The 21,555-nt window shown below is 37.6% G+C and overlaps 1 protein-coding gene and 1 pseudogene across 2 annotated transcripts in view; one reads left to right on the forward strand and one right to left on the reverse strand.

The window, feature by feature from the left end:
• vipr1b (vasoactive intestinal peptide receptor 1b) overlaps positions 1-14,215 on the forward strand; it is a 35,078-nt gene extending 20,863 nt beyond the window's left edge. For both annotated transcript variants that reach the window (XM_014969946.2, XM_088001191.1), the window contains exons 4-13: positions 2,851-2,951; positions 4,909-5,006; positions 7,696-7,828; positions 8,733-8,886; positions 9,021-9,081; positions 9,163-9,235; positions 10,317-10,408; positions 11,743-11,872; positions 12,149-12,190; positions 13,132-14,215. In XM_014969946.2, the coding sequence (XP_014825432.2) occupies positions 2,851-2,951; positions 4,909-5,006; positions 7,696-7,828; positions 8,733-8,886; positions 9,021-9,081; positions 9,163-9,235; positions 10,317-10,408; positions 11,743-11,872; positions 12,149-12,190; positions 13,132-13,320 (1,073 nt within the window). In that variant the 3' untranslated portion in view covers positions 13,321-14,215. The remainder of the gene's footprint in view (positions 1-2,850; positions 2,952-4,908; positions 5,007-7,695; positions 7,829-8,732; positions 8,887-9,020; positions 9,082-9,162; positions 9,236-10,316; positions 10,409-11,742; positions 11,873-12,148; positions 12,191-13,131) is intronic.
• An 829-nt stretch (positions 14,216-15,044) lies between these two features.
• On the reverse strand, positions 15,045-16,312 carry LOC148153397 (uncharacterized; annotated as a pseudogene).
• Positions 16,313-21,555: the final 5,243 nt, after the last annotated feature.

Consider the following 21,555-nt stretch of genomic DNA (forward strand, 5'->3'; position numbering starts at 1 on the left):
CAAATACCTTTGTGAAGATACCCCAAAATAAAAATGTCTCTCTCTGCTTTACCTCCATATTTAAACAAAAGCCATAAAATAACAGAAACCCCCCTCCCCCCCCCAAAAAAAAATAAAATAAAATAAATTGCTTAAAGCTAGTGTGTGCCTGATAAAACGTATTGTTAGAAAAGGTAACCTGAAAAGATGCAGTGGTTTGATGCCAGTGCTTTTTCTAACCAGTCATCACTGTCACATCTATTCGAGTTTGGAGCAACATACAACATTACTCTATTTTCCTGAAAGTGTTACACAAAGACGCCAAAAATCTACACTTCGGAACGCTTCGTTCTACCGATTATCAGTGCAGTTCACCGTTCTATAGCTTTCCTAAAATGTTGTGGAAGATGATCAGGAAATGAAAAAGACACATGGAAAGTTTCTACCAGCTCTGAAACTGGCTTCGGCTAAAGTCCGAGCACCAGAAACGCTCTCTTGAATGCCTCACGTCGTCTCCGGATTTGTACATTTTATTTGTCTGAATATAAACCAAAGCAAATGGATGTAGTACAAAAAAACCCACAACACACCACGACATGTTCTGATACGTTTCTGCTGACATACCTCACACTTTTTGAGCAGGTTTGTTTCAAAGGCAGGACTAAATACAATTCTATTTTGAAGCAATCAGACACAAAACACTTTGGAGAACTTTTCTGCATTTGATTCAATTAATCTGTTACGTTTCATCAAAATAAAAATCTCATCCGATCATGATTCATTTTTTTGTGTTTCTTTGAGATGGGCATCTAGGAAATCTTGCTGACTTTTCTGTGGTCTTCACATTGAAATATTATATTAATATTAGAGCGGCAAGAACAGTCTATTACTTGAACCAAAATACCCTTGACACTAAAGGTAATTTACCACAACAGAGCAATAAATACACAACAAAGACTGAAGGTCTTCTGCTTTGACTAAAGGTGGCGTTGTCATCTTTAAAAGTTCTCTGCAAAGTCCTTCTCCGCCCGAAAGTGAAGAGGAGCATCCACAAAACGGTCTTGGAAATGATCTAATTGCTTTATAAAACGAGGGGGAGCGGGGGATATTTACAAGCAGCATGTTTACACACAGCTACGGCGAGGACGACCTGACATTTCAATCACACGCTGACCTTTCTCTGACTGAGCAGAACATCTTGATGCACCGAAACCTCCCACTGCACGTTTTCACTCCTCGGCTCATGTGCTGACATTTTTCAGCAATTAGCCATACTTACACTCACAAAGCAGATCTGCTGCCTGTCACACTGCGCTCCGGACGAGACAGCGTGTTGATTTACGACATGTCAACAAATCTTTGATGAAATCTTACAAGTAATTTGTAAGTAAGTTATTGAAGAAAACACGTTCTCTCATAGTGTGGATATTAACAATAATGAACATAGCTGGAGCTGCATTTTCCTGAGAAGGGAGAAGTGAAGAAATCCAGACGGCCCTCAGAAGAAGGTAGTTTTAAACCTTAGAGGATGCAAAACGTTTTTTTGGTTGTGTTTTTTAACCAATAATTACAATTGGTGTGAACCTCTGACGTCTAACCATGCACAGACTTTAGGCACAAAAGTTAAAAGAAACACACACACACACACACACACACACACCCCCCCCACACACACACACAAAGATGTACACATCTTGTTTTTGATACATTTTATTATTCAGAGTTATTCTTTTTCTCCAGAAGCCAATGAAGTTTGAAAGAGTTGTATTTCCATCTTCTTGCTAATGATAATGAACACCAACCACAACACTTTCCACTGTATTGTTTTATATCTGGCTGTTTTCGTGCTTGTAATGTTAAAACCTTGAAGCTGATGCAAAGTTTTGTAAACCACACCAATAAAACCCAAGAGTGCCAAACCAAAAAGTTAAGCTATAAAAAATTAGGCATATTGCCATTTTACATTTTCTTCAACCACCTTCTACTGCAGTATCAATCAATCAATCAATCAATCAAATTTTATTTGTATAGCACATTTCAGCAGCAAGGCATTTCAAAGTGCTTTACATAATTAAAATAAAAACAGAAAGAGATTTACAAAACATTAAAACGTAAACGGTGAGAAAGAGAAATAAAAAGCTGTACTTTAGTCAAAACGCCGTTTGACAAGGACTCTAACCTGTCAGACTTTAGTCAATGCAGTAACGTTTGGGGACGCAGTAACGCATCCCCAAACCATTATACTTCCACCTCTATGCTTCATTGTTGGGATGAGGTTCTTTTCCTGTAATTTTTACCAAACATCTCGTAAGTTCCAGTCTCAAAATATTCTAAATTTAGATTGATTTGTCCAAAGAAAACTATTCCAGAGAAACTGCCTGCTGTCTGTGTTCTGTCTGGCAAATCTTACTCCGGCCTTTATGCTTTTACTCAGAGAGGAAAAGTTTCCTTCTCTACGTTCAACCTTCAAGCAGTCTCGTTCTGATCTCACTGACATCCACTTTTATCAGTAGCAAGAGCCCGCTGCTGCTAGGGCGAGCTGCTTTGAGTGTCCTCTCCTTGCAGATTACTTGTCATACAGCCTGATTTCACAATTTTGGAGACACCTAAGAAGCCCCTTTCAAACCCATAAACAACATTCTTCCTGAATGCCTCAGTCAGCTCTTTTGATCTCACCATGGTGTTCACTCTCACCCTATTTCCAAGAAACACTGGGATAGTCATACATGTGTCTCTGGTGAGCTCGACTATTTCTTATTGTCCGAGAAGTCAATTTTACACATAGTTAAACTAATTTGGGACCTTTCTTTGTGTGTAAAAAATGAAAGAAAAGAAATCCGCTTTCTGCCTATTCTCTTTCTCCCTCTGCAGGCAACCTCTCCAAAACCTGCACAGCGGACGGCTGGACCGAGATGCATCCTATTGACATCGCTGTGAACTGCGGCTACAATCTCAATGGCACCAGCGACGATGTAAGTAAGCCGCCGACATCCACAGGCTGCCCCCGAAGTCCTATGGCGAATGAATGCAACAGTGCGACAGGGGAGCGTGTCAAGAGCCAGTGGGCAGGAATAATTCAGCGAGAGCTTCTTTTGTTTGCTCTTTGGGTCAGTGTTGGTAGGTCTATCAGCAAGATGGGTGTATCGATTGTTGGCTCGAGTTTTCAGCTCAGATCTGCTTTTATTTACGTTTGTCACGGTCTCTTGCAGAGGATGATATTTAACCTTAGCACCGTGGCGTTACTGCAGACAAATCCCTAGAACTGTGCGGGTTGCTTTTGATTTAAAAATGCTTCAAACAATTCACGAATACGCTGCCTCCATTAAAAATGAACACGCCCATAAGTCAACACTGCTGACTTGTTTGCTGAAGCGTCGCAGTCTTGAAAGCAGGACTCATCAGACATACTTTGACATGACCGGGTCAGTCGGAAAGTCCCGCTCGTGTTATCGAGCTTTACGAAACGTTATTCACTGCGCCTGCAGGAGACGGAGAGGATAGGGTTGGGGAATAAATACATTAGACGCTGCCTTCCTTTGGTTTGTTTAACCGGAGAGAGAGCAAAGCTGGTCTGTGTTGATGAAGGCGGGGCAGGGCGAGGAGCGGAGGAGCACTACACGGCGGTAAAAAGCTTTCTTGGTGGGCAGTCTGCTTTCTGAGTCACACGGAGCCTCATTAGTATTCCTCATAGGAATTCAGCAAGGTTTGAACGAGTCGGGAGCTCTAAAAGGAATTTGATGTCCGTCTCTCTGCATACTTGATGGCTTTGTGTATCGCAGGATGCAGAGCTTCTGATCTCATTTTTGTCTGAAGTGAAACATACAGGGCGACGGCACAAACACACGGGGGAACAAAGACATTCCTTAGGCCTAAAGTGAACCTTTATAAAATGGTTGGGATTGATTTTTGAGTTGAAAGGAAGATGCAGCGCCGCAGTTTCAGAAAACCAACAATGGTTTTAGCTTATAGTTGATACATTGAAGACGTCAATAAAAGGAACGTCTGGAATGACATTTCTTTTACTGACGAAGGCAACTACATTATTTCAGAGTTTTATTCTGCATCACAGAGGACAGAGTGTCTCATAAATACATTCATGTACCTAAAGCTTTTCCATATTTTCAGCATATTTTGATTTAATGGGATGGATGCACACAAAATTGTAAAAAGTGGAAGTAAAACTGTGACATGAATTTGCACTCAGGCCCAGTAACTCGTTGAAAACCATCACTTTCCATTCACTCAGAAATCACAGGCTGTTTGATGCTAGTCTCTTTCATAAAATGTAATCTAACTCTCATAAAAATGTCGGTGGTTTTGACGAAATTAAAAGAATCTAAAGTGGTTCAAGTATCTTTGGCACTTTAAGAGCAGAAACGAAGGAAGCTTTAGCAGATCAGGAAAAACTCTGAGTCTCAGCACTTCCAACTTCAGTGAAAGGCCGTATAAAACGGGTCAGGATTGATGACCAGGGTTAATCGTGGAGTAAGATTTCTGTTGCTTTTAGAAAAATTGTGTTTTTCACACATGATTACAGTGTTTTCTGACGTTTTCCTTCCCAGATACCTATTCGTTTTGATCTGCCAATACAGCAATCTTCTCTCAACTCCCCCAAAAATGTGTCTTTTGTGAAGTGTGACACCTTCTTGATTGTTGCATTTGAACATAGCGGAGCAGGAACAATCATGCCTCTGGCGGAAAAGCTTGACTTCCAAGCTGTCTGGCAACAGAAGCAATTCATTTACACTGGGATTTTTCTCCCTCAGATGTAAAATTTAAATTTCACACAAGCATTCAATGAAATTAAAAAAAATTATAGTGTCTCCTCATCTTCAAACAAGTAAGAAAAATTAGAAGTTTTTTTTTGGCTATGCACAAAATTATGTGTGTAAATAAATTTCCTTCTCCCCCATTTCTTGTCATTTCTAGGGAAAGTTTTTCTGGCAAGTCAAGGTTGGCTACACCATTGGTCACAGTGTTTCGCTTATCTCTCTGATTACAGCTATTGTGGTCCTCTGCATCTTCAGGTAAGTAAATTCATCGCTGACTTCAGCTTCACACAGTTCTCAAATCTACTAGTGTTTTGAGTAAATAATAAAACACTGTTGATAAGTATAGTTTTGCATGTGCAATGGCTTAGCGAGATTAAACATCATGGTGTGTTAGGTCTAAAAAGAGTTTAGTTTAAGTACATCAAAGTCTAAAAAGCCATAAATATGTTTCCAAATTCCAAGTTATTAAATAAAAAAATGAATGAGGGTAGCTGCAGGACGTTATGTTTCAGTTGTGTTTCTGACTGTTTTACACATCACTATTTACAAACCACTGTGAGATTTTTGCACATTTTCAGCCACAAGGCAACTCAAAATGCTCCACATGATTAAAAGGAAAGTGAAACAACAAGCAAAAACCTCTAACCAAAGGGCCAAGCCTTGATTTAAAAAAAAGAAAAGAAAAGAAAAGAAATGCAGCATTTCAGCTGAGTTTTCTGGAAGTTTTTTGTTTTTTTGTTTTTTTCACGATTAGCATTAAAGCTGAATGCTGCTGTTGCTCTATGTTGGGTCCTGGTCCATTCTTGAGGCAGGACGGATTAGCAGCTCATCAGTTTGTGTTTGTGCTTCCCAGACATGTCATAACGGATTTAAATATATTTGTTCTCACATTTAAAGTCCTGCATTGTTTTATTTTTTACCTTTGTTGTGCCTATTAAGTAACTTAATTTCACCGTTTCTTCACTGTTATTTATACTGTAATGGATTTTGGTCTTTCCGTTGCCATTTCTGTTTATGTCTTCAATATTTGAGTGGAGAGTATCTGTAGGCCAGGCTTTCTTTGGTTCTGGATACTGAAATAAAGGTGATGCATCATAGATGACATGGCAAATTATTCATTTCTAGGGTCATATAATGATGGAGCCCTTTTTGATCAGATTTATCATTCACGGATTAATGCATTTTCACACCGGAGCGTGACACTCGTCCTTCTTTTAAACCACAAAGGATGATATGAATGATGCAAACACTTTCCTTATGCTTTGAAATGCCACTCAAACTTGAGGAATCCTTTTTAGGATTATGATGGAAATAAATCCCTGAATATATATTTGATTGTCAGGGAGCGATTGCATTTTCACGCCAAGAAAATGTTTACATTTGAGTAAGATTATTTATTTTGCTTTGTTCAGTTGAAACTTTAGCAGAAGGCTTTTCAAAACAGAGATACATCCTCATATTAGATTCACATGCTGTATATTGTGTTCATTTTTCTTAAAAGGGAATTAAATTCCTGTAAATAATTTTCCTGCAAAAATCGCTATTCATCTTGTCTATAAGCCTCAACTTATTATTAGTATTTATTTTATTTATTTATTTATTTTTGCTTCAGAACAACATTTATTATTTCTACATGAAAAAAAGATTATTTTTCGAAAGTGTACCACTGATTAGTTTTAAACACCACTTCTCCCATATTTATTTTAGAGAAAATACCTTTTTGTTGCCTCTGGATTTTTGCCTCAAAAATCTGCATTATTTAACTAGTCAGTGAAGAACTGCCAACAGGCGTGGCGCAAGCTGTGAAAGTCTGTCCACTTGAGATTTTTGCTGGCACCGGTTGCATCAAAAATCATGCAACAGGACAAGGTCAGAAATCTAAAATAAACACAAGGGAAACACAGATTAGAGGCCTGTTGAGAGGGATTGGGAACTGGAAGCCGATAGTGGAAAGATTTAGTGACGGTCAGTAATAGGTCAAAAGGAGTTATATGTTACCAAAGTGGCATGATGATATAAAATGTTTCACAAAATAAACATTTGACAGCGATCTGAATCATCACATTTGAATCGAACGCCTTACGGTTACGTCGCTGTTTGGCCAGTTTGAATGTCTCCATCTTGGTCTAAACCAGGGATCAGCAAAGAGCCATGTTTGATTTTGCTCCTACTAAATAAAATTTGTTGCTACATCTACCTGACCTTTGAAAAAAAAAAAAAAAAAAAAAAAAAGGAAAATCAGGTCTAATATGATTTGTTTGTTTTATGGTTAAATCTATCACAGCTTTATCTTTATTTTTAGGTTACAGAACAAAGGAAAGCATCTTGAAAGGAATTTTTAAAATAGATGAAAAATGATTGGAAAAAAAGCATAAATTGTGCAGGGTTGTGACAAAATAAGTATCTGAACTAGAAATATAACCTCTGTATCAAAAGTGCCATTCGATTCCAACAACTCGATGCAGATATTTCAAGATAACCTGCAATTGCAAATAAGGTTATCTTGTAAGAAATGAATGTTTATAATTTGGAGCAACTAAATCTAGAAAAAAATTGTTAAATGTTCTGAATAATTGGAAAATATTCAGTCAATTCTCATCTCTTTCACTAACTGTTTAATCACTCTAGTTATGATAATGTAATCAGGAGCTGAAGAACTATTACACACTGAATAATGGAGAGTTTAAAAAACTGTTTAGTCGATTTGAAATGCACCTCTTTTGTCGGTTTTATTGAAGAACCATATAAAGCGTTCAGGATGTGTGATGTAGATCCAATCACTTAGCGTGTAAATGAAGTGGGAGCTTTAAGTTTGATTTATTTCAGTCAGTGATTCTGCTATTAATGCCACGGGGCTGAGGATAATTAGACTGCGTTAATTAAAAATTCAGGATGTCTCGTTTCCTCGATCTGTATTCTTGTCTCTCTTTTCTGTTTATCCCAGAAAGCTCCACTGCACAAGGAACTACATCCACATGCATTTATTTGTCTCATTTATCCTGAAGGCCATTGCCGTGTTCGTCAAAGATGTGGTTCTCTACGAGTTTGGAGAGATCGACAACTGCTCCCTAGGCTCCGTGAGTTTATGTGTTTATCATTTAATTGCCTTTACATTTATTTATTTAATTCAGATTTTTAAATTGAACATTTTAACCAATGAAAACCAGTATGGAGTTCAAACATTGTTTTCTGTAAGAGGTAGTGTTTTTATATTGTTTACCATCATGATCAAGTCTCTTCTGGTGTACCACAGAGTTGTGTAGTTGGTCCTACACTTTTTATATGGCACAGTCGAAAGTTTTAAATGTATGATTAATGGATATATCAAAATTCTAGAATAATTGAATGTGAATTAAGATGGCCGTGTTCATCTTCAAGTACGTTAAAAGTATACGTGAAAAGTTTCAATTCCAATGTGGTATTGAAAGTTTTTAGGTTGACGGGCTGTAGCTGCTGTCAGAGAGAAAGAGAGAGAGAGGTTCAAAAGGTATAATATAGAGAATATGAGTTTAAGTGCTTGCATTAGTTCCATTATGTTCACCAGCTTAAGCTGATGTCACTCTGCGTAAGTGTAGGCGGTCTGCGTGTTTGCGTATTTACCCATTCATGTATGGTTCAATGTTTTCTGTAAATATCCATTAAATAATTCTATAATGTACATGTTCCAGCAAATTCTTGTCAGATTGCGTCTTAGATCAGTTTGATCATCAGTTTAAAACTTATCCTGCATGTCCAAAAAGAAGATCATGACAAGATAAAAAATGTAAGTGAAGTAAGTGACACATAAGTGAATTCCTACTTCAGTGCTTTTTTTTTTTTGGAGTCAAAATATTTCCCAGTTTTTTGCAAAGGTGTGGTTGGTGATGATTTCTGTAAAGTAGGGGTTACATCAGATTAAATGCACAAAGCAATTTTAGAATATATATATTATTATGACTAATTAATTAATTGGATGATTTTGGGTTTTGTGTGTACTTCCAGGTTGGCTGCAAAGCCGTCATTGTATTTTTTCAGTACTGTGTGATGGCCAGTTTCTTCTGGCTGCTTGTGGAGGGCCTCTACCTTCACGCATTGCTGGCTGTCTCGTTCTTCTCCGAGAGGAAATACTTCTGGGCTTACATTATGATCGGCTGGGGTGAGAATGCAGGTTTTTTTTAAATAATGCTCCTATGGAGTGCTTGCAGAAAAAGGCAGGAGAACTTTTATGAGAATCCAATCCTATTTTTGATTCGGGTTTTATCTAACTGTATTTCTCTGCTGCTTCACCAGGAGGTCCGGCGATTATCATCACAGCCTGGAGCATCGGTAAAGCGTACTTCAATGATGTAGGGTGAGAGAAGCAACCAGAAACTGTTAAATCTTGTCTTGCTTTGGTTTTCCATATTTTTAGTACCGTTTCCCGTCTCCCTAGGTGCTGGGACATTATCGAGACCACTGATGTGTTCTGGTGGATTATTAAAACACCCATTTTAGCATCAATCCTGGTAAGTTTTACAATACGTCAATCACTTATGTCAAGTCTGTTCAAACCTTCTCACTTGTTGGTACTGCTTCGAAAGGTGGATGGTCATAACATGTTTTCTTTTTGGACCTCAGCCGAGAGGAGAGAATAGCTCTCCAGACATTGAGATATGGTTAGTGAAGTTCTGCCTGACGAAAAGTCAGTCATGTTTTGATGGGTTGGAGTATAAAACTGTCTATGAAAAGACAAAAAAACAGTCAAATGTTTGGAAAACTGTGTATTTTTTTGCATGTATTTGATCTTACCACCGGCTACTTTAACACTGATGACACCTGTATTTCTTTACCATTCATATAGATTTTGGTGATTTTCTGACAAACCATACACTCTCCCACAAGATTTTAGGTGGTTTTAACTATCCCAGGATGTTATTTGGAAGGAAGGACTTACAAAGACATAGTCCCGACATATGGAGACGATTGCAAAATGTAGAATGCAACAAGCACCCGGTGGAAATTCCTGCAGCTCCTGAGTTGTTGCTCTATTGGAAACTTGTCTGAGATCATTTTGATCCTTTGTGCACAATACACCTTTGACTGAAGGATGCAAATGTGCAAACAGAGTAAAATGCAACTGGGGAAGCTGAACTTTGTTTTAGATTAATACGTTTCAACATAATTGTTACATTTATTACATTAAATATGGAAAAAGTTAGAAAATTATTTATCATGCTCTCATGTTTTAAGTAACAGAGAGTGTGAGCACGTTTGAGAATTACTGTTATTCCTGGTTTAATAAGTGGCTAATGATAAATGTTTTTCCTAATTTTAAGAAAATATACATTTTGAAATTATGGCAGTAGGTTTTCATCATTCTCAAATGCCTTCTGATGCTACTGTTGTTTTCTTTCATATGAGGAGGCTCAGCTGTCTTCTCACATTTTGTCTCTCTCATTAAGTGTCGCCTGAAAATGCATGTAATGCCAGTTCAGAGTTCAACTCAAATTAACTGTTTAGAAGCCCTCTTTTTTTTTTTTCCATAGGTCACTAGAATTAAATTACATTTAGAATATTAAGACCTCTCTTCTGAAAAACTCTCCACAGGTGAATTTTGTTCTCTTCATCTGCATCATTCGAATACTTCGCCAGAAGATAAACTGCCCAGATATTGGAAGAAATGAGTCCAACCAGTATTTGTGAGTATATGAAGCATTATTTTTTTTGACCCTGTGCTTTTTAATAGCTAATATAAAGTCACTGTGTTTACGATTCTCAGAAAATAAATCATCTTTTCAGGATTCTTTATTTATTATGTTTTAAAATTATTAGACATTGTTTGACACTTCACTGTGCAGAGATATTTTTAAATTCACTGTTCCTCTCACATTTTACCTACGGAGCTACTGTCTGGTCTCAGACTAATCAAACTATACTCAAACCACTAGCAAGTCTGTATAATCGGGCCTTAAAGGTTTTATATCAAAAGCAGATTAGATTCCACCACTGTCACATTTTGGTTAAATTTGGCATTTTGGATTTTACAAATTTTCTAAATTATAATGTTTTAAAATTGATTTTTAAGTGTTTAAATGGACTTGCACCAATGCTATTAAGCGATTGTATACAGAGACTGCAGGGCAACAGGAGATCTACCAGAGCAGCTTTGGATGGAAATTGTAAGGTTCCCTTTTGAAGAACCACCTTTACTCAAAGTGCTCTGTCTGTGAGAGGATCTACAACTTGGAACTCACTTCCTGTTTAATTAAAGTCTGTAACCAGTTTTAGAACGTTCAAAAATCAAACAAAACTGTGGTTATGTCAAAAACAGACCTGTACCCATTTTTGATGTTTTACATTTCGCTGTTTGTATATATTATGTTGTGCTATTTTAACTGATTATCATTTCAATTTTTAGAGTTACTTTTTAAAAGCCCATCTAGGGACAAGTGCTGCAAATTAGCTGTTGCTATTGCACCATGATTCAAACATGGGACTGGTGTTTTATTCAGTTTATCTATGTCAATGTGTGTCTGTCCCTATCAGATAAACTTGAAAAAAAAAAATAATTAAAGGTTAAAATATGAATGCATTTAAATACTTATTTTTAAGAGCTTGTTGGAAAATACACAGATTTGTCCCCCCAACTGTTGCTGCATATTTTCAGCGCTCACTGAAAGCCGATAATTCGTTTGGGTTTCAGTAAAAAATAAATAAATAAATAAAACTCCTTGAAATTCCATAAAATTGCCCTTTTTATGTGCTGCCAAGCAAACTGTAGGCTTCCACTGATAGCTGCACATACGCAGCGCTCACAGTGTTCAAGTGAATTTTCTGTGATGGAGAGCATCTCGTATACCAGCGATAATGCATGAGCTATTTCCCACTGACAATTTTAATGGTGTTTTTCCCTCCGTCTCTGGTCTACTGAGATGAAATATTGTCATTGCTGTATATATAAAGACAGATTAATCATTGGTTTCGATGGAAAAAGTCAGTGGGGGGATTTCAATCTTTTGCTTTGTCATTTCAGGCGACTTGCAAAATCAACACTGCTTCTGATTCCTCTGTTTGGAATCAATTTTATAGTGTTTGCATTCATCCCAGAGCAAGTGAAGACTGAATTACGTCTCATCTTTGACCTGATTTTGGGCTCGTTTCAGGTACGGAATGTCTTTAAGGTTGAAATTATAGGAAAGAAAATGTTACATGCAGATTATATTTTTGCCATTTAGTTTTTTTCCTCATTGTAAAGATCTAAACAAACCATTTCAAATGCTATAACTGTTAGACAACTTATATAAACATGCATGAGGACCATATATATATATAAAGCTCTTTGAAGAACCAAAATTAGGTCCTTGAAACTGGACAACCAAATTCAAGGTTCCAGTACCGTCGCTGTTATGACTCTTACACCTCTGTTTTTCTTTCCTTAGGGCTTTGTGGTCGCAGTCCTTTACTGCTTCCTCAATGCTGAGGTAGGTCCATGAAACATTTACATAAACTCTCATTTTAAAGCCCACAATTCCCAGGCGGACAGGACCTTCAGTTGTTTCCCTATTTACATTCACACACAGTCCTGTAAGGTGGATGGGGATTTCAGACTGCTCATTCCAGGCATCTTCTCCTCACCGAGTCTTCCTCCACTGCCGGGAGAAAGAGAGAGAGAGAGAAAAAAAAAAACGGGCACTCTAGGTAGTGACGTGTGCAGAGGCTCTCAGTGGAGAGATTAATTATGTCCTCAGTGCTGAGCCAGATTAAATCACTTGATTCTACACTGAATGATAATAACTGGAGGACATTTTCACAAGTCCTTTATAAAGTTTCACTCCTTAAGGTGGTTTGTAGTTATTAGGTCTTTAAATGACAAAACGCAGGAACAAAATTTAAGTATTTATGTGTTGTTTTGAGCAAAAAAAAAAAAACTGTTAAAAATTGAATTCAAGTAGCGTAACATTAGGCACACCCACTGTAAAGCTTAAAAGAAATGCAGTTTAGTTGAGCAATGAATCACGAATGGTAAAAAAAAAACGACAACAAAAATATTGTCCAAATTGGAAACAAGTACTGTTCCTTGGTAAAGCAAGAATAATGGAAATAACTAAATGTCTTTTTTTACACTTCAACTGGTGGTGGTGGTGCATAACATTTTTTATTTTCAATTATCTGAAGAAAAAAATTCAAGTCCTCTTGTAATATTATAAAACAAAGTATAATAGTATAAGAAAGCTTGTATTTAATGCATGTTTGTTTAGATATATATTAAAAACCTTTGCTGTATTTAATATTCTATAATTCTTTGAAAAATGTTACATTTTCCTCTTTTAATTATTCTGTGTCTTTGTGCTCCCACCTTCAAGTACAAAGTTGAGATCGGTAGCTGTGAAAATTTGACTACGGTTCCTTGTCCCGGCTGCAGGTCCAAGGGGAGATTAAGAGGAAGTGGCGGAGGTGGCACCTGCAGAGATACATGGGCTCAGACACCAAATACCAGCACCCGTCCAACAGCAGCAACAACTTCAGCACCCAGATCACCATGTTGACGCGTTGCAGTCCCAAAACGCGGCGCGGTTCGTCCTCCTGTCACGACGACTTGTCCTCCATATGAGTCACAAAACCGGAGCTGCAGACAAGCCAGCCGTATTCTTTCATGACAAGAACCTGTCATGGAAACTCGCGCACAAAAACTACACACTCACTCATCGGCACTTGTAATAAATTGTGCAAATCTATTGCTGATCATGTTTCGTTAAAAAAAAAAAGAAAAAAAAAAGCAAAGTTTCTCATTTTAGCAATTTTGAATGTGTTTTTACTTATTTAACTTTTAGGAAAACGCTGATAGGTAAATGTTTGAGTTGAACATTTTTGATCATTTATTTAACTCTTGTTGTTTTATGTGCTGAGACACAAGACATAGTTACAAAACATATAATAATGTGATTAAAAGTATCTCTAGATGTGAACTGCACTGTAAGATACATTTTAGGTGTCATTTTAAACTGATTAAAAAATACTTATTGGAATTTAGGAACTCCTCGGAACGTTGATAAGCCATCAATGACGATCTGAGGTTCCTGTATTTTTGCTGGAAACATTTTAATGGGTGGATTCTCGCAAATGCCAAAAGTTTAAGCAGGAAGACCAGTGTGTGACTCCATGAGGGGTTTGGATCGCAAATGCTTTTGTTTTTATACACTATCTCTCTTACACACTGACTGATAGCCTTTTTTTTCCCATCTATGTTGCATTCTCTCTTTGTTTTCCTGATCCCTTGATTGAGGGAATGTTTTTTTTTTTTATTATTTCAGACACTGACAAACGCCTGGTTTCAGTGCTATCAAGCAACACTTTTCACCCCAATCTCTGTTGTCTGCAGGCTGCACAATAACCTCGGAGAGAAAATACCTTGACACGACTCAGTGATTGAGTGTTTACATTTACTCGGGAAGATAATTTAATGCTGTACAGACAAGTGAATAGTATACATAAAGCGTGTGGCTACACTCCTTGTGTAGTGTGGATTAATTTATGGCTGCAAATGCTTCAATTAGCTACTACACAGTAAAAATGCCGGTGCTGAATTAACACCCACAGTGTTAATTTTAACACCAACAAAGTGTGTATATGTGTCCAAGTCAGCTGGTGTTAAAGTAACACTTTTGAAAGTGTTAAAAAATTGACACCTATTTTTTTGTTAAATTAACACCAGACATTGTTAATATTCAACAATAGCGAGTGTCACATTAACATTACAACGGTGTTAGTGTTAAAATATAATGTTAAAAGTAACACCAGTGTAGTGTTGATCACAAAACATAATGTGGTGTTAAAAAGGTAAATAATTGACCCCACAAGGTGTCAATATCAACCAAATCCAGTAGAAAAATATTCAAAACAATACACAGAAATGGAAAGTTTACCTTTTATTAAACCCATTTCAATACTACAGACCTTCAATGCACAGCTTATACAAAACAGCAGTGGGACACAATATATGTTCTTTCATCAGCTGAAAACTGCCTGTCATAAATCTGGTAATATATCAGATCAAAGACACAAATAACAGCAAACACATCATCTCTATTCTGAAAGCATTCAGATGATCATCGGTCTCAACTCTATCTGTACCAATATTGTCCACATAAACAGAATCTATGGCTTTCATCAAGTGCTACTTGAACCCAGAATGTGTAAAAACAGATGAACAACTATGTTCCCCACATTTCAAATGCAATTTGTGCCATGGATACAAAGAATGACTAAATTTCAAATGCTGAAAAAGATTAGAAGAATTTCTGTGCTGAACCTTACAAATGTAACATATTGGTATATTTAAGTGTTGTTAATTCTCACTCTGATTTCCTTGACTCTGGGGCTCTCCTTTGTTGTCACATCAATCCCATAAACTGTTGTTTGGATGAATGTGTAGAAGTTGAGGAGGGCTGCATCGTAGGACATAGCAAACACAAAGTGCGCCTTAAACAGTTCATCGAAGGCAGCCACTGCAGTCTGTGCCACACAAGGAATGGGCTTCTGATCCAGGATGATGTAGAACTTCTGAATACTGCTCTTCTTTTCTCCAACACAGAGGAGGAACGGCTGTGTAGATCCAACTTTGCCAAGGAATGTCGCCATGCTTGTCCCCACCTAAGATTGAGAAACACATTAGAAAAAATGGTTTTAGTCCCTTCACAAGCAACAAATTAAGAACACTTTCCACCTTCCTTTAGCTGTGAACATGCCACAAAAGGGGATGTGACTTGCAAGAAAACTGTTGTGAGCTTAAGTGAAAAGATTGCTTCTAATGGACTCATACAATTCTTTGTGCCATTATGTTCCCACAACCAATTTTGTCATGAAATTAACTCTGATCCCTCCCTCCCACTCCAAAAATAGCTATAAATTTATAATAAAAATAACAACAAATAATGACTTTACATTATACCGTTTATAAAACTGAGATCAATTTACTTTAAGTGAAGCACAATTCATGTCAAAAACATACCTTCATAAACTTCACAACACGATCAGCTGCCTCAGTTGCACTAATTTTTACGTTTCTTCCTTTTGGCGGTTGGAGGCAAGAGATGAACCAGCAGGAGAATGGCTGCCACGTCTCTATCCCATTCTGATAAAATCATAACACAAGCCATGTTTAGAATTACCGTATGAAAATGCACACTGTTGAACATGTTTATTATGCATTATGGTATCAATACATACTATAATCACTTGATTCCTCCTGAGCAGACAGAAGGTCATCCAGGTGAACACTCTATCGTAGGCTTTTGCTGATATTGATGACCTTCGGTTTGTAGAATGTTGGCCATCTTGCAATGAACTTCCCCGAGATGTCTTCTCCAAAGAGCATGATGAAGTCCTGCTCAATCTAGCAGAAGAAAAAGTACTATCAAAACCCAATTCAAAAGTTCAGTTAATCAAATCTGAGACTTTCTCACCAAGCCTGGTGTATCCAAGAATCTTGGGAAGTGATCCAAGATGAGTGATGGCTGGTCCAGATCATGTAGCATGTTCTGTCTATGCTTAAATGTTGCCTTCATTTTCTCCTTAACAACGTCCTGGTCTAATGCATGCTTCATTATGGACATTGCTTCTTTACATCCATCACCAAACAGCTGTTCAGATGTGGAGGTCTCCCTCTGAGTTTTCGGGCCACCTTGATGAGCAGACCTGGAGCTCCCCTTGAAGTCACTTGCAGTGCTACGCTGAACTGTTTTCAATCGATAGGCCAGGTAGCCCTGTCCACTTTGAGGATCGTAGAAATGCTCCTATCACAGAACAGAAAACACAAAATGTCGATTACAAAAGGACAATTACACACTCAAACATAACAAGGTTAAATTCTGGCCCCCAATCAGCAGGCTGAGGTTTATTGGTACATACCCATGACTTTCGATCATATCCGCCACTAAAATATTGACAAGTTTCCTTCTTGTTGGATCAGAGAGACTTTTGGTCTTGTTGTATTCTTTTAATACATCTTCTCCCCCTGGTTTTTGGTGCAGAGCTACATAGACAATCTGCAACAGATTTCACATGTCATCCTGCTATGAATTTTAAAATGGATCATCATTCCATTTCCCACCTTGACACAACTTACATCTTTTGCCATCTTACTGTCAGGTGGTCCTTCAGCCAGTCGTCTTCTCTGTGCTCTGGTGTTCTCTGTGATCACTGTAGAAGATGAGCTTGAGCTTGGAGATTCAACTGACGAGGCTGACCCATCTTCAGAACTGAAGGAAGCGTCTGTTACCTCACTCTCGTCAACGACGCCCACTGTATAAAGTTTAGATGACTCATTAGTAAACAACTTAAAATGAACTTTTGATTTATATGTTTTTAAAATGCATTACAAGGAACACTTGTTTTAATGCTTTTAAATCTTACCAAAGTGCTTAGTGACTACTTTGAAAGATAATGTAGCAGACCTCAGGAGTTCATCAAAAATATCAGCATCCACATCAACTCCAGAAGAGTCCTTCAGGTCTACACAGATTTCACTTGCCAAATTGAATTTAGCATGTACTGGAAGGAAACAAAAATATTCATCTTAACATGCTAATTTATAGCATATGGTTAGAACTGGTAAGGGCCAATTACAATCATAAATAGAAAATATTTCAAATAATATTTTCAGACAATGGTTGAAATTGTACATCTTTAATGTTGCCCATATTGTTTACCGAAATTTGACATAACCATTTTTATGAAAATAATTAATAAGCATTCGGGACATGATTTGAGAAAACTACCTTAAGCTTACTTCATTTAATGGCAGCTGCCACAACAACATAATTAGTACTCAACTTACCCTCTTGCATGAATTTCAAGTAATCATAGCAGTCATCTGTCACTGGAACCCGAACCCATTTTTGGACTGTCTGATACTCCACTTGAACCAGCATTTCTGCATAACAAAAAAAAAAGGACACGGTCCAAGTTTTGACACCTTACAGATATTTTAAACCAACACTTTATCACTTCCACTATCACTTTGAACACGTTAGCTCTGTCCGCTATATAGAATTAGCTAGTGTTGAGCTAGCTCCCTAGCGGCTAACCGTAAAGTGGCTTTTTACACTCTTGCTTTGCTACTGCTATAGTCTACGGAGCCCTCAAGGGGACACGGGGATCTTTTTCCGCTCTCTTTTGCGTTCCCTCTCAAAAGTTTAGCTTTACCCTTACCTAGCAACACTTTATTGCTCGACGTAACGAACAACTTCGCGAGGGAATAAAAAAAAATCCCCACATCCTCTCGGAGGCTAGCAGTTTGCAATGTTAGCTTTTTTAATGCACACATCGCCAATATTTCAAATAATACCGCTTATTTATGGTTTAAAATGACAACTATAACTTACCAAATATAAGAGAATTCAAATTTACCGTTCGCCTAGATTTGGCAAAACGGCGGGACCTTGAATTTGATTAATTTTCCATGCAAAATGGGTTAAATATAGTGCATTTGTTTAAGTCACAAAGTAAAAAGCACATTTCCAACGAAACAATAGTCATGTATGGATATTTAACTTACCTTTAATGTGCGAAAAGAAGCCGTACCGATCGAGTGACTGGTGGCGAGAAGACAGAAAGTAGAACTTACTCTGCAGCCGTTACGCGGAGGCGGGGCTTAAGCAACACCAACCAATTAACACTGCAATTTAACAACGCAAATATGACGGAAGTTACACTGGCAGTGTTATTTTAAAGCTGTGTGATGTTAAAACAACACTCACACTCTTTATTTAACACTACACCTGAGATTTTAACACTGGCATTTTTACTGTGTAGTATTGCATTATAGATGATCAAAAGCCTCCAGATTTACACTGCTGTACAGGCTTGTTAATGTAACAGTTTCCGGTTCATTGTCTGGCAGAGTAAATGCTCGGATTTATAACGCGGAAGAGTAACGCTTACACAAAGATGCCTCCTTGATCACACTCCAGTGGACTGACAAAAGCTTGAACTCCTAAACCTCCATTTTGTATAATATTTATGGGAAGGTCCACTGACCTGTTATATTCGAAACTTACTGTCACCGGAGTCTGAAACTGACGAGGCAGCAGAGAACGCTGTAAAGCAAAGCAAAGTGACAGGGATGACTAGTCCTGTCACATTAAGGCTTTTGTAATGCTTCTCGGCTCACGCCGGGTGGACTTCAAGTCGTTCCCACGTTCATGATGCACCATGGAGCATCCAGGAGAGTTTACCCAGAAAGAAGAAGAAAAAAGCTGTCCTAAAGGTTTAACTGTTTTTTTTTTTATCTTCCATTGTAAACACTTTTTTCTGAATATCACAGTTCTACTTTCATTGTTGACAAAGGCAACATGACATTTTCATAGCTGGATAATTCCAAATCTCTTGAAATACACAAACTCATACAAGAATCCTATCACTCAGACAGTTTAGATTCAAAGATACACAGTTCAATCTGATACTAAACGTAAAACAGGAGAGTCTAATCCACTTTATAATGCCAATTGTTCAAAGTTTTTTTTTTTGTCCTGAGGGTTCTGAGGCGAGGCGGCGGAGCAGGTGCACCATGTGCAGGGACTGGAGCTCCACAGCGCAGCTGTCCAAGGTTCAGTTCCCAACCTTGAGACCTTTGTCACATGCTTCCCCCTTTTATCTGTCTCTGTCCGTTTCCTTTAGAGTTGTTCATTTTTGCAGCAATCCCTCCTACTGAACAAGCAGGCGGCAACATTGGGCAGATTATCTCTGGGAGATAAAGCATAAATACACCAGAGAGAAGCAAGGCAGTATAAAAATTCATTTTAAAAAAAGCTTCACTTAAATTGGATAAAGTCATCTTGTGTTTGTGTTTTACTTCTGCATCAGGCAAGTAGTTTGACTGCAAATGTTTTACATCTTCCATTCTCAGAACGTTTAGCACAAGAAGCTAAATTTCATCACTTGCATCTAAATCCTGCAAAACTTTTGTGGACATACCAATTCAAACTTATCGTTGATTTGAAGGTTCACAAAAAAAAAACAAAAAAACATTTGCCTAAACCACTGTGATGTTTTTCAAACTGAAGTTATTTTATGACATTTGAACTTGGACTCTTTCTACTGGATGTGGCCTTCTACTTCCAAAATCAATCTGCAAAATATCTGGTAAGGTAATAATGGATTACAACTTTTAGAAGAATCTAACTTTAAAAATCCTTAGTTTATCTTTTTAACAAAGTAGAACCCAGAAATAGAAACAGTTATTAACGTGACACAACAGTGTAATACTAACCTAGACTGTACTTTTCTGTCAAGCCGTGTTTATACAACAGCAGCGACCAAAAGTCATGAATTGACAAAACTGAGTAATCTGCACCATTTGCAACCCAATGCTGTTTTTAAAAACACCACCCTTCTCCGTTCCTACTGTGCACCTTTGAAGTCCAAAGAAAACATCTGCAAGATATCGTGAAACAGAAAACTGAAAGGGTAATGGAAAAACTGCGGTCAAAAAGTCACAGACCCGAACCCTTTAGCATGGGAATCTGTGGGAAACTCTAGATTTGCTCTTGTAGTCACATCTACAGTTTAGGGGCATATTTTTTTTAGCATATTTTTCTTTGGATTTCTGAACACAGTCTGCTCTTCCTTGATGTAATCAAGGATCAGCATCACTTGATGTAAGCAGTAAAGGACTGGAAGTGGCTCAGTTAGCAAGTTGCCCCTGTGTCACATTTTACACACGGATATAAAATCTGTCTCATTAAAACCAGTAGAAGAAACAATAAAAAGAACAACACTGAACTCTTCCCATAAACACATCGTTCGTCTCAAGATGCCTTCAATGTAATTGTGTGAATTTGCTTATATTTACCCTTTATTAATGATAATTACTGTAAATAGATTTGTACATGCAGCTGTACATGTTGATCCGCTCTGTTTTTGCTACGGTGAAAAATAATGAGTAAACATTAAAAGGTGTTATTGAACCAACACATATTCTAATGTGGGCTTAATGTGAACATTCTGTATTGGATTTGGTGTGTGTGATTTTTTTGGGGGGGCAAACTTGTAAATACGAGATAAGTGCATATCCAGTGCATATTGTTGTGAAACTTCAAATGTACTGTGTGTGTGCGTGTGTGTGTGTGTGGGGGGGTGTGTGTGTGCGTGTGTGTGTGTGTGTGTGAGTGTTTATATGGCTGACAGTTCTGTAAATACAAAACTGTACATGTTTTGAAATCTGCTTTTGTATCATCTTAATCAGTCTGTTGTCATTTTATCATGTCATTTTCACTGCAAACAGAAATATATTGACAGGGATGATTATTGATAAAAATGTTGGCTTTGTTCCACTTGAAATGAAGGAAATAAATTTAGAGCAAAAAGCATGGAGTTCATTCTGGTTGTGGGATTATTTTCTGATTTAAGAGACATTTTCAAGGTCACGACCCTAACCCTGACCCTGAAACAACTTGTTCACACTGTATTTGAATATTCCTATTTTGGATCCAGTACTTTTTTTTTTTTTCATTTGACATTTTTTCCAGATTTAAATAACAGATATACTGGTAAAATAGCCAGTCAAACACCCAGTTGAATGCACTTACTGCTGCTATCTATGTACTTAAGTGTTTCACCTGATAAGAATGTGCAATGCCACCAGAAAACAGGAGCAGCTGTGTTTGTAACAGGCAGATAAGAGGTCTGGAGGTACTCTGTGAGGCTCACAAAAGGAATTATCTCAGTAATGACTGCATTTTGTCACTTGAATTGTGCAAAGGGTCGCAGTGCCCTTCGGAGACAAAAATGACCAGAAAATACCTTTAAAATACAGTTCAGACTTTCAGTTAAAAAATGTAAGCGTAAG

This window comes from Poecilia mexicana, unplaced genomic scaffold, assembly GCF_051168715.1.
Source record: "Poecilia mexicana isolate PSO_F unplaced genomic scaffold, ASM5116871v1 scaffold_20, whole genome shotgun sequence".
Classification (NCBI taxonomy): Eukaryota; Metazoa; Chordata; class Actinopteri; order Cyprinodontiformes; family Poeciliidae; genus Poecilia; species Poecilia mexicana.